The sequence below is a fragment of the Bos grunniens genome, chromosome 1, assembly GCF_055505025.1.
Source record: "Bos grunniens cultivar Pamir isolate PY7600 chromosome 1, Bosgru_T2T1.0, whole genome shotgun sequence".
In the NCBI taxonomy this organism is placed as follows: Eukaryota; Metazoa; Chordata; class Mammalia; order Artiodactyla; family Bovidae; genus Bos; species Bos grunniens.
Window position 1 is genome coordinate 101573071 of NC_141165.1, and position 12261 is coordinate 101585331.

The window sequence follows — 12261 nt, forward strand, 5'->3', positions numbered from 1 at the left end:
TGATGTCCATGGTAGGAACCCTGGGCCTAAGTACTGTGCTTACCTATTGCCCTCAGCCTTAAGCTAAACATGAAAAGCCAAAAAATAGGCAAAAGCAAAGGAAATCTCTTAGTGCACAAGTATGAATGTGTGTGTATATGCACACACACGTGCATACCTCAGGAGAGTGAATGATGAGAAAGGGCAGGTCAAAGTGACCCTGTTCATTTGACAGATTTTAAAAAGGGATTCTTATTAATATAATAATTATCAATGATGACCCAGATGGTAAAGAATCTGCCTACAATATGGGAGACCCTGGTTCAATCTCTGGTTTGGGAAGATCCCCTGGAGATGGGAATGGCTACCCATTCCAGTATTCTTGCCTGGAAAATCCCTTGGAGACAGGAGCCTGGTGGGCTACAGTCCATGGGGTTGCAGAGTCAGACATGACTGAGCAACTAACACATTATTTTTTTTTCTATTTTTTAAAAATAATTTTATTTATTTATTTATTTTTACTTTACAATATTGTATTGGTTTTGCCATACATTAACATGCATCCGCCATGGGTAATTACGTGAATACTTGTGTCGTATCAGGCAGTATGATAGACACTTAAATTACCTTATTAAAGCCTCCTTAATTTGGCACTAATTTTGTTTCCACTTCACATGAGAGAAAACTGAGGTTTAGAGAGGTTAATTACCCTACTCGAGTCCCCGCACAAAATGATTGCTGGGATCTAGAGATGCTTCCCTGTAGCGTGGTCCACCTTTGTATCTTCTGCGCCATCCTCTGCTTTCCTGTTCTTCAGTATGATGTCTCCAAGTTATTTTTGTATAAGCAAGGAAGTAGTAGAGAATGTGGGAGGAAAATAACTAACATATACTAGTTTTAATTTTCTGATAATTTTTACATAGGCTATCTATTTAGTCCTCAGAAAAAGCATGTGTTTTTGTTGTCTCCATTTAAGAGGGTGAAAGAGAGGCTTGGAAACGTTCAATGGCTCCATGTTGTTGTAGGTGCTGTGGCTCCTTTACCTGACTGTTGTTTACTATTCCATTGTGAGACTCTACCACAGTATCCTAACAGTGGACATGTCGATTTTTTTCCCCAAGCTTTTTATATTGTAAATAGTTCCTCTGTGAACATTCATATGTATATTTCTAATGCACATTTTGCATAGCTTTTTATTAGGTATATACCTGAGAGTATATATGTTTGGAACAAGGATGAGAGTGTGTCATGAATTATTTAATTTTGATTGAATAATTCTTTGCATCTGAGGTTAAAAGAGAATTCTATAAACCTGAGGTCTCACCTTTCTCCCCTAAATCACCTAACTTAGTGACTATCTAGGGCAACAGAGTGGGGAAGCGTGGACTGAACCTAAGTTCTGTAATTCCAGACAGTTCCCAGGCCTGTCCTGCTTTAATGCATGAGCATCTTTCTCACCATTCTACTTGGGTGGCCTGAGAACTGCAAATTTCACAGGTTTAAAGGAGGATTATACACCACTGAGTTGTGAGTCTGTTTCTGCAGAAGAGATTGGATTTTGAGAAATTACTCAAGAGAGTTTATATTGCTTCACCAATGGGTCTATGTGTTGCTCCACTTGAAATGAAAAGAATGGCTTCGTGATTTAGCTTTATGAGGGAACCAGAGCCATAGCGTTATGATCCAGTGCATGTACCATTGAAGGATAACAATTTAAAGTCCAATAATTCTTGCTATCTATCTTCACCAGAGGATCTCAAAGAGTTTTATGATAAATTATAGACTAAGAATCTGAAAGAGTTATGTGCAATTTATGGTTAGAAAAGAAAGTGCTAAAGTTTTCCAGAATGCTCCAAGGCTGTCATTAGAGGAGACGTGAAAAGAGCCCAGGATCATCGATCCTTTGGCTAGGGACCCTGGCAGGACTAAATGTGACCAAATGACTCAGATCAGGAGTGGCTTCAGCTTGCTTTGTGTGGCACCGTTCCTTTTCCAGGGGTCCTGCTGCTTGAAGGAAGACAAAGAAGAGCCAACATGAACTGGTTGCCCAAACCTTTAAGAAACAGTGTCATTGTGGTGGTCATATTAATACTGCTTTTGAAATGTACTCTCCTTCTGACTAGTGTTTCTCCCTCTTTTATTGGAATTTTAAGTACAATGATGGAGAAGGCAATGGCATCCCACTCCAGTACTCTTGCCTGGAAAATCCCATGGACAGAGGAGCCTGGTGGGCTGCAATCCATCGGGTCACTAAGAGTCAGGCACGACTGAGTGACTTCCCTTTCCCTTTCAAGTACAATGATGTGAGCCAGCTGAAGTTTTTAAACAGCACAAATATAAATGGTTATCCTAAATTATATTAGGGAGAAACTCTACTTGAGGTATTTAGGTTAATAAATAAAGACACCAAATGCATATGGGCTTAATATGTTTTAAGACTAAAAATATGATTCTATAAAACTTTGGTGATCTTTATGCTTTCTGTTGGCTTGCCATAGGATTTTTAATTGAATTACTACAGAAAATTCAGCATAAAATATTATCAGATTTAACCACCCACTGAGTGTGTTATTTGTTACTGTTTTATTAGGCTAAATCATAGGTCACACATCTCTTTTCCTGTACTGATTTTCAGCCCAGAGGGCTAAAGTTTTAAAATGAGATGATGAAATTTTAGAAAAGAGCAAGAACTTAATAAAATGATAATACTCAATTAATTTCTATAGAAAAATAAAGCTTCCTTGACTATATGTGCATTCCTAGCTTTTTAAAGTTTGCTTCTTTGATGTTCACATTCTAAGCTTGTAACTAATCTGAGATTGAAACTAGAAGGAGAGTTGTAGGTGCTCACAGAGAAAAGACCTGTTGGCAACCCAGTGTCAACATTATCCACACTTCAAGCGTAGTGCCTTCTGGCCATATCTTCCAAAAGTTCAAAATGTGGGTGAGAAAGCAACATGCCTAGAGGATTCAGCCCAGAAGATAACCATTTCAGAGTCTATACATCTTCATTTGGTCATAATAAGTGGCTGGGAATGACCCCCTTTTTTTAAAGGCTATTACAAGTCATTGTGTCTCATTTTTAGACCTGAGAGTATTTAATTCAGTTGTTCTCAAAGTGCAGGCTCCAGACCACCAGCATCACCTGGGAACTTGTTAGAAATATATATTTTCATTTGTTCATCCAGTCCTGCTGAATCAGAACCACTGGGGAGGGGGCCCAGCAATCTGTTTTAAAAATGCTTCATGTGATTGTCATGCCCGCTAAAGTTAGAAAACAACCAATTTATGTTGATCAGTGTATGCTTTTTGTTAAGCATATTGAACAGTAACTTAGCCAATGTCTGATTCATAGTAGGCTCTCAGTAAACATTACCCTGAAAATGAAAATATACTTAAATTGTAATGAAACATTCTGCAATGCTTACTATCATATTTTAGTCCCTTTGTAACTGTATACTCAGGAATGAGTAGTTGCCCTCACAGATTATTCATTTTCTTTCCCTTTAAGATTAGCTCTTCAGCTTTTTAATTTAATATGAAAGGTTATCTTCAAAGAAAAGTGTTGTCTGATGCTTCAGTTATTTAATTCTCTGGAGAGTCACTGAGAAGCAAAGTTGGCTCATGCCAGTCATTTCTTTCCCATTTTTAAAGAGGAAGAGTCACTTAACTGTCAATAATAATTAGTGAGTTTTTTTTTCCTAGTCTCTTCTGCAGGGCCAGGCAGAAGTTCAGTGGGCATGAATTTGTTGTTTTAAGACTTCTAAGTTGGCTTTGAGTCTGCTTTGGCAGCAAATTCACCTAAGGGCTTTAATACCCTCAGCTTTGCTTCAGTAATACGTGAAAATGGGGAAAAATCAATCATAAAGAATTTTGAAGTGCAATAGATTTATGGAGACAAATGGGCTCATATTGTGACATGTGAATTTATATATATTATACTTCCAAATAATTTCCAGTGTATGAAATCCTGAGTAATCAGGGACTCCAGATTTAGTGGCATTCTTGTGGTACAAATCTCATTTGCATCTTGTCAGGCACTTGCCCTCTGAGGTTGAACAGCATCCCTGCATATGAACACACCCAGCTCTTGTGGAGGGTTCCTCACATTGGGGCATCAAAGGGAGAGTCAGGATCTGGAATTGAGTATGTGTCCCATGGGTATGTGTCATGGTAAATCCTTGTAGTCCAGGGATGACGGAAGTTTTGGGGAGACCTTATGAGGCAGGGTGGGGAGGTGGGGATGGCCAGGGGGGTGCTGACACTTTATCAGGAAGATGAAAAAGTGTGGTGGGATGAGAGGGAAGTAGGCCTGAGGCAGCCAGGAATCTGAATAACTGAGGGCTTCCCTGGCTAGCATTCCTTGTGATTCTAGTAGGGAAGTGGGAGGGAGATGCTACTCATGTAGAATTGCACTGAATGATGCTAACCACCACCCTAGTAGCTCCATTCCCTTCTTTTTTTTTTTTTTTTTCCTGAGTGAATCCAGCTACTGACATCACAAACTCTGGATTGGTATCTGGATTTATAGTTGAGCACTGGCCAGCATTGTTAAGTTTTGCCCCCTAAATTTCAGTTTGTTCATTCAAAGAGAGGGGAGAATTGAACATAGAGCCCAGGGTTTGGAGGGCAGCCTGTAAAGACCTGCATTTTGAAGTCCACAATACTGAACACCTTCCAGATGTCAAGAAGCATGGAGGATGAAGTGACAAGCAGGACTTCCTGCCTTCAGGGAGTGCTGAGCCTAGTGAAGGAGATAGATCTCTAAACAGGTTATTATAATCCAGTGGGATGAACTTTGTAGGTACAGAATGTTACTCGAATCAAATCATGGTCCTGGTGGACAGTTCTGACAAAACATGGTCCGCTGGAAAAGGGAATGGCAAACCACTTCAGTATTCTTGGCTTGAGAACCCCATGGACTGCATGAAAAGGCAAAAAGTTAGGACACTGAAAGATGAACTCCCCACGTTGGTAGGTGCCCAGTAGGCTACCAGAGAAGAGTGGAGAAATAACTCCAAAAAGAATGAAGAGATGGAGCCAAAGCAAAAACAACACCCAGTTGTGGATGTGACTGATGATGGATGATTGATGACTGATGCTGTAAAGAGGAATATTGCATGGGAACCTGGAATGTTAGGTCCATGAATCAAGGCAAATTGGAAGTGGCCAAACAGGAGATGGCAAGAGTGAACACTGATATCAATGAATTAAAATGGACTGGAATGGGCAAATTTAATTCAGATGACCATTATATCTACTACTGTGGACAAGAATCCCCTAGAAGAAATGGAGTAGCCCTCATAGTCAACAAAAGAGTCCAAAATTCAGTTCCTGGGTGCAATCTCAAAAATGACAGAATGATTTCTGTTTGTTTCCAAGGCAAACCATTCAATATCACAGTAATCCAAGTCTATGCCCCAACCAGTAACGCTGAAGAAGCTGAAGTTGAATGGTTCTATGAAGACCTACAAGACCTTCTAGAACTAAACCCCCCCAAATTATGTCCTTTTCATTATAGGGGACTGGAATGCAAAAGAAGGAAGTCAAGAGATACCTGGAGTAACAGGCAAATTTGACCTTGGAGTACAGAATGAAGTAGGTCAACGGCTAACAGCATTTTACCAAGAAAACGCACTGGTCATAGCAAACACTTTCTTCCAACAACACAAGAGAAGACTCTACACATGGCCATCACCAGATGGTCAAAACTGAAATCAGATTGATTATGTTCTTTGCAGGCAAAGATGGAGAAACTCTATACAGTCAGCAGAAACAAGCCTGTGAGCTGACTGTGGCTCAGATCATGAACTCCTTATTGCCAAATTCAGACTTAAATTGAAGAAAGTAGGGAAAACCACTAGACCATTCAGATATGACCTAAATCAAATCCATTGCAATTATACAGTGGAAGCGACAAATAGATTCAAGGGATTATATCTGATAGACAGAGTGTCTGAAGAACTATGGACAGAGGTTCGTTACATTGTACAGGAGGTAGTGATCAAGACCACCCCCAAGAAAAAGAAATGCAAAAAGACAAAATGGTTGTCTGAGGAGGCCCTACAAATAGCTGTGAAAAGGAGAGACACTAAAGGCAAAGAAGAAAAGGAAAGACATACCCATTTGAATGCAGAGTTCCAAAGAATAGCAAGGAGAGATAAGAAAGCCTTCCTCAGCGATCAATGCAAAGAAACAGAGCTAAACAATGGAATGAAAAAGACTAGAGATCTCTTTAAGATAAGTAGAGATATCAAGGGAACATTTCTTGCAAAGATGGGCACAATAATGGACAGAAACAGTATGGACCTAACAGAAGCAGAAGATATTAAGAAGAGGTGGCAAGAATACACAGAGGAACTATACAGAAAAGATCCAGATAATGTTGGTGTGATCACTCACCTAGAGCCAGACATCCTGGAATGCAAAGTCCAGTGGGCCTTAGGAAGCATCACTATGAACAAATCTAGTGGAAGTGATGGAATTCCAGCTGAGCTATTTCAAATCTGAAAAGATGATGCTGTGAAAGTGCTGCACTCAATATGCCAGCAAATTTGGAAAACTCAGCAGTGGCCACAGGACTGGAAAAGGTCAGTTTTCATTCCAATCCCAAAGAAAGGCAATGCCAAAGAATGCTCAAACTACTGCACAATTGCACTCATCTCACACACTAGTAAAGTCATGCTCAGATTTCTCCAAGCCAGGCTTCACAGTACGTGAACCAAAAACATCAAGATATGAAAGCTGGATTGAGAAAAGGCAGAGGAACCAGAGATCTAATTGCCAACATTTGTTGCATCATGGGAAAAGCAAGATAGTTCCAGAAAAACATCTATTTCTGCTTTATTGACTATGTCAAAGCCTTTGACTATGTGGATCACAACAAACTGTGGAAAATTCTTCAAGAGATGGGAATACCAGACCACCTGATCTGCCTCCTAAGAAATCTGTATACAGGTCAAGAAGCAACAGTTAGAACTGGACATGGAACAACAGACTGGTTCCAAATAGGAAAAGGAGTACGTCAAGGTCGTATATTGTCACCCTGCTTATTTAACTTATATGCAGAGTACATTATGTGATATGCTGGCCTGGATAAATCACAAGCTGGAATGAAAATTGCCAGGGAAAATGTCAATAACCTCAGATATGCAGATGACACCTCCCTTATGGAAGATAGTGAAGAAGAACTAAAGAGCCTCTTGATGAAAGTGAAAGAGGGGAGTGAAAAAGTTGCCTGAAAACTCAACATTCAGAAAATGAAGATCATGGTATCTGGTCCCCTCACTGCATGGCAAATAGATGGGGAAACAGCAGAAACACTGAGAGACTTTAGTTTTTTGGGGTCCAAAGTCACTACAGATGGTGACTACAACCTTGAAATTAAAAGATGCTTACTCCTTGGAAGAAAAGTTATGACCAACCAAGGCTGCTTATTAAAAAGCAAAGACATTACTTTTCCAACTAAGGTCCATCTAGTCAAATCTATGCTTTTTCCAGTAGTTAGGTATGGGTGTGAGAGCTGGACTATAAAGAAAGTTGAGCGACAAAGAATTGATGCTTTTGAACTGTGGTGTTGGAGAAGACTCTTGAGAGTCCCTTAGACAACAAGGATATCCAACCTGTCCATCCTAAAGGAAATCAGTCCTGAATATTCATTGGAAGGACTGATGCCGAAGCTGAAACTCCAATACTTTGGCCACCTGAAACTGACTCATTTGAAAATACCCTGATGCTGGGAAAGATTGAAGGTGGGAGGAGAAGGGGATGGACAACAGAGGATTGGATGGTTGGATGGCATCACCGACTCAATGGGTGTGAATTTGAGTAAACTCCGGGATTTGGTGATGGACAGAGAGGCCTTGTTTGCTGCAGTCCATGGGGTCACAAAGAGTCAGACATGATTGAGCCACTGAAGTGAACTGAACTGAATGATAAGAAATGTTCAATGTATTCCTCTCACTTTCCAAAAGATGCATCTGTTTGAAAATTGACCATTTTCGGAATTTTGCTACTAGTTGTTTGTGTAAATGATTGTGGGTCATAAAAGACTATGTTAGAAGTACTATATTCCCAGACATATTTTGATCTTTTCCTACTTCAAAGTCTCTCTTTTAAGTGAATGAGCCCTTTCTCATTCTATCATCTTCTACTCTTCTGTAGAAAGTGCACTTTCTGGGAGTTAGGTGCCTTGATTTCTAATCCCAGCTCTGCTGCCTAGTAGCTGTATGACCTTAGGCCAAGGTTTGGCAGGCTATAGCCTGCTGCCTAATCTGGCCTATCAGCTGTTTTGTAAACAAAGTTTTATTGGAACACAGCCATGATTATTTATTTACGTATTGACTGTGGGTGCTTTTGTTTTACAGCAGATGAATATTTGTAAGAGGACCATAGGATATACAGAGCCTAAAATATTTTCTATTAAGTCCTTTATCCAACAGACTTGCCAAGCTCAGCATTAAGCAGGTCATTATCTTACTTGAGTCTTAGCTTCCTCATCTGTAAATTTGGGGAATTAGATTATGTTTTTCCTCAGGGTCTGTGTTCTTTGCATTCTCGATAGCTCTTCCTACAGAAAACCTCATCTAATACAATCACTGTATGCTGGAATATAAACCTACTCATATTTTCATTCACTTATTCTATTTATTAGGGCTTCCCTGGAAGCTCAGCGGTAAAGAATCTGCCTGCCAATACAGGACACACGGGTTCAATCTCAGGTATGGAAGGTCCTCTGAATGGCAGTTCACTCTAGTATTCTTGCCTGGAGAATTCCATGGACAGAGGAGCCTGGCAGGCAACTGTGGGGTTGCAAAGAGTCAGGCATGATTTAGCTACTGAACAACAATAACAAATTCTATTTAATAGGCACCTGGCAAGCCACTGTGGAAAACTGAGAACTCTAAAAGATTCCCTGACCTTGAGAAGCTTATAATCTGGTTAGAGACATAGTCACAAAGTTCAGAAGTTAAATTATAATAGAAGATAATAAAGGATAACACTCCAGATTTAGTTATTATGATTAAAGATGTTCAGAGAAGAGAAATAAGGATGCGCTGAGATGATTAGAGTAAACCTAGAGGGCAAAGTCGGAGAAGGCGATGGCACCCCACTCCAGTACTCTTGCCTGGAAAACCCCATGGATGGAGAAGCCTGGTAGGCTGCAGTCCAGGGGATCACGAAGAGTCGGACACGACTGAGCGACTTCACTTTCATTTTTCACTTTAATGCATTGGAGGAGGAAATGGCAACCCACTCCAGTGTTCTTGCCTGGAGAATCCCAGGGACAGTGGAGCCTGGTGGGCTGCCGTCTATGGGGTCACACAGAGTCGGACATGACTAAAGTGCCTTAGCAGCAGCAGCAGCAGCAGAGGGCAAAGTGGGATGTTTTTGAAGGGCACTCATCTCTATAACACCATAGAATACTGGATTCAAAGTCCCTCTAAGATAATAGTTTTTAACTTTAGAATGCATGAAAATCACTTAAGTTACTAGGGAAAAAATAAAAATTCCTAGAACCCAGCTTTAGAGATTCTGAATGTAGCTATGGGGTATGTCCCAGAAATCTGCTTTTTCAAAAAATACCCCAGGTGATTCTGATATACATGGAGAATACTGCTCTGGAAATCTGGCAGGTTAATGCCTAGGAATTTATCCTAGGTTTGGCTAAGTCTTATTAAACCACAGATTTTGTGTGACCAGGAGGAACTCCACTGTCATGGAACACTTATTTCAGTAACTTTATCTCTCCTTTTAGGGAAGCTGAGAACTTCCAGGCCAAGAAGAACAACCTGAGGACTCTCTATTTCCAAAGGCCCTTAAACTCCTTTAGATAAATCCAGAGGGGAAATCTGAGACCAGTGCTGCTGTTTGCTTATGATACTACTACTACTAAGTCGCTTCAGTCGTGTCCGACTCTGTGCAACCCCATAGACGGCAGCCCACCAGGCTCCCCCGTCCCTGGGATTCTCCAGGCAAGAACACTGGAGTGGGTTGCCATTTCCTTCTCCAATGCATGAAAGTGAAAAGTGAAAGTGAAGTCACTCAGTCGTGTCCGACTCTTTGCGACCCCATGGACTGCAGCCTACCAGGCTCCTCCGTCCATGGGATTTTCCAGGTAAGAGTAGTGCAGTGGGGTGCCATTGCCTTCTCTGTTGCTTATGATAGCAGAGGGTAAATCATTGGAGTGAGGGGACTACTTCCATTAGCATTTGACTTTTGGTCCTTTTGTTTTAAGCTCCTTGTTTCTGCAAAGGTGGGTGGGGTCAGGATAGTGAGTCAAAAAACAAAAAACAAAAAACTCTCAGTGAGAGAGGTTGGGAATCTTCAATCTCCATTCCAAACCATGTTGCTGATGACTTGAAGATATCACCAGATACTCATGATACAGAGGATAGATTCTACCCATGGGAGAATGATTCTCTGAAGAAAAGTTTAGAATCATCTTCAGAGCCACTGGAGGGGACATCTGAGAGTCCTGTGGGTGATGTTACACACGATCTTGCCATGCTTCCAGTCCAGAAAAGAAAGCTAGATCCATCTCCAAAAATGCACAGATATCTGAGGAAGGTTGTGAGGACAAGGAGAATGAGAAAGAGCAAGAGGAAGGAGAAAGTGAAGACCCGCTGCCCTGGCATTCTTCCAACACCTTTTGTACCACCACAGAGTGAAGAAGAGGAGGTGGTAAATAAAAAGCTGACCTTGCTCAATGCCAAGGAACATTATCTTGACCTTCCCAAAGAGGTAGGGATGAGGCACGGGGTTGCAAAATCCTGGGCTCGACACACATATACAACAAACATATATCCAAATGTATAATGGCTCGACACTCCAAAAATGTGTTTCTTTCCCAAATATCAATTCTAAGTGGTTCCAGGATGGAGGCTGAAGGAAGAGGACATGGGTACCACAAAGCCATTCAGTGATCCAGGCTGATGGTGCCTCTGCCAACTTCAACATTCAGTTTCCATAGGGGATCCCGGGTTACTCCAGAAGGGAATATAATGACAGCTTTTCATCTGGAATGGGCAGAGGGGGGATATGGAACTTGAGAAGCAAACTAGGATCCTTGGGCCCAGATGGAGTATGAAAGAAATGGCTGAGAAGGTCAAGTCCTTTCTGTACTTATGTGTTCGCATTGATGGCTTTTAACTTTTTTCTTCTACTTGCAGGATGGATTACAGAGTCGGAAAGATGAAGGTGCCTGTGTAATGCATCAGGAATGTCAGATCCAGCCCCATGAGCTCTCAGTGTCCCCAGAGCTCGGGTCCTCCTCTCCTGCAGTGACATCCTTGGCATCACCACTGCTCTGCTTCAGTTGTTTTTTAAGCTGTTTCGGCCAGACCTTCTCAAGGTCTAGGAAAAGGAAATCTTTTGGAAGAGAGGGCACCAGGCAGGCTGAGGCAGGGGGTGATGCTAAGGCTCTGAGACCTGGTCTGCTGAGGGTTCTAGGTAAAAGCAAAATGCAGCCTCACTGAAGCCTGTAGTAAGTTGAAATTGATTTAGGCTTCCCTTGTGTTTAGTTTTACAGCTTTCTCTATGTCATTGTTCCTGTTCATTGAGTTCTTGTCTGTCGAAGACAGAGCTGCTTTTCAGCTCACCCTCAAGCTGAAAGAGGTAGTAAAATCAAAGTAACTTTGAGGGTTTTAATACTGTGCCCAGTAGTGGGATTGCTTCCTACTTCCTCCCATTAGACTGAAATGGGATTCTTGGTGGAGCCATGGTTCCTAAAATTCATGCATATTTCATGCATGTATTTAGTTGGCTTACTTTTCACTAACTTCTCTGAGGATGGCAGCCATACAGGTTCATCATTTTGAGTAATACCTCCTGGTATGGACTATCAAGTGGAGATTTCTCATGCTCAAGTCCTCTCATTTTTCCTCTTTTACCTTTGACTAGAGATTCACTTTCCTTTATTCATTTCTGGTACTTTGTTGAAATCATGCCACTTTCTACTTGATTTGGCAGTGCTTTGGGGGCAGAGGTAGGGTGGTTGCTACTGTTCTTGGACGTGATGCCACAATTACTCTCCCATTTCTAATTGTTGTTTGTTTTTCTTTTTGTTACTTCTTAGTAAGATACCTAGCTTCTGAAGTGTGCCTCTTTAGCCAGACCCTCACAGAATCTTGCCACTCCAGTGTTCTTGCCTGGAGAATCCCAGGGATGGGGGAGCCTGGTAGTCTGCCATCTATGGGGTCGCACAGGGTTGGACACGACTGAAGCGACTTAGCAGCAGCAGCAGCAGCACAGAATCTTGAGTCCTTCTGTGATCCTAAATAC

General features: G+C 41.4%; 1 protein-coding gene across 1 annotated transcript in view; it reads left to right on the top strand.

Moving 5' to 3' along the window:
• The window catches only part of LOC147380025 (uncharacterized protein NECTIN3-AS1-like), a 117773-nt gene extending 106317 nt beyond the window's left edge, over positions 1 to 11456 (top strand). Inside the window, exons 2-3 of the mRNA XM_086415558.1 lie at positions 10217 to 10722; positions 11151 to 11456. Coding sequence (XP_086271684.1) covers positions 10217 to 10722; positions 11151 to 11456 — 812 coding nt within the window. The remainder of the gene's footprint in view (positions 1 to 10216; positions 10723 to 11150) is intronic.
• The last annotated feature ends 805 nt before the right edge of the window (positions 11457 to 12261 follow it).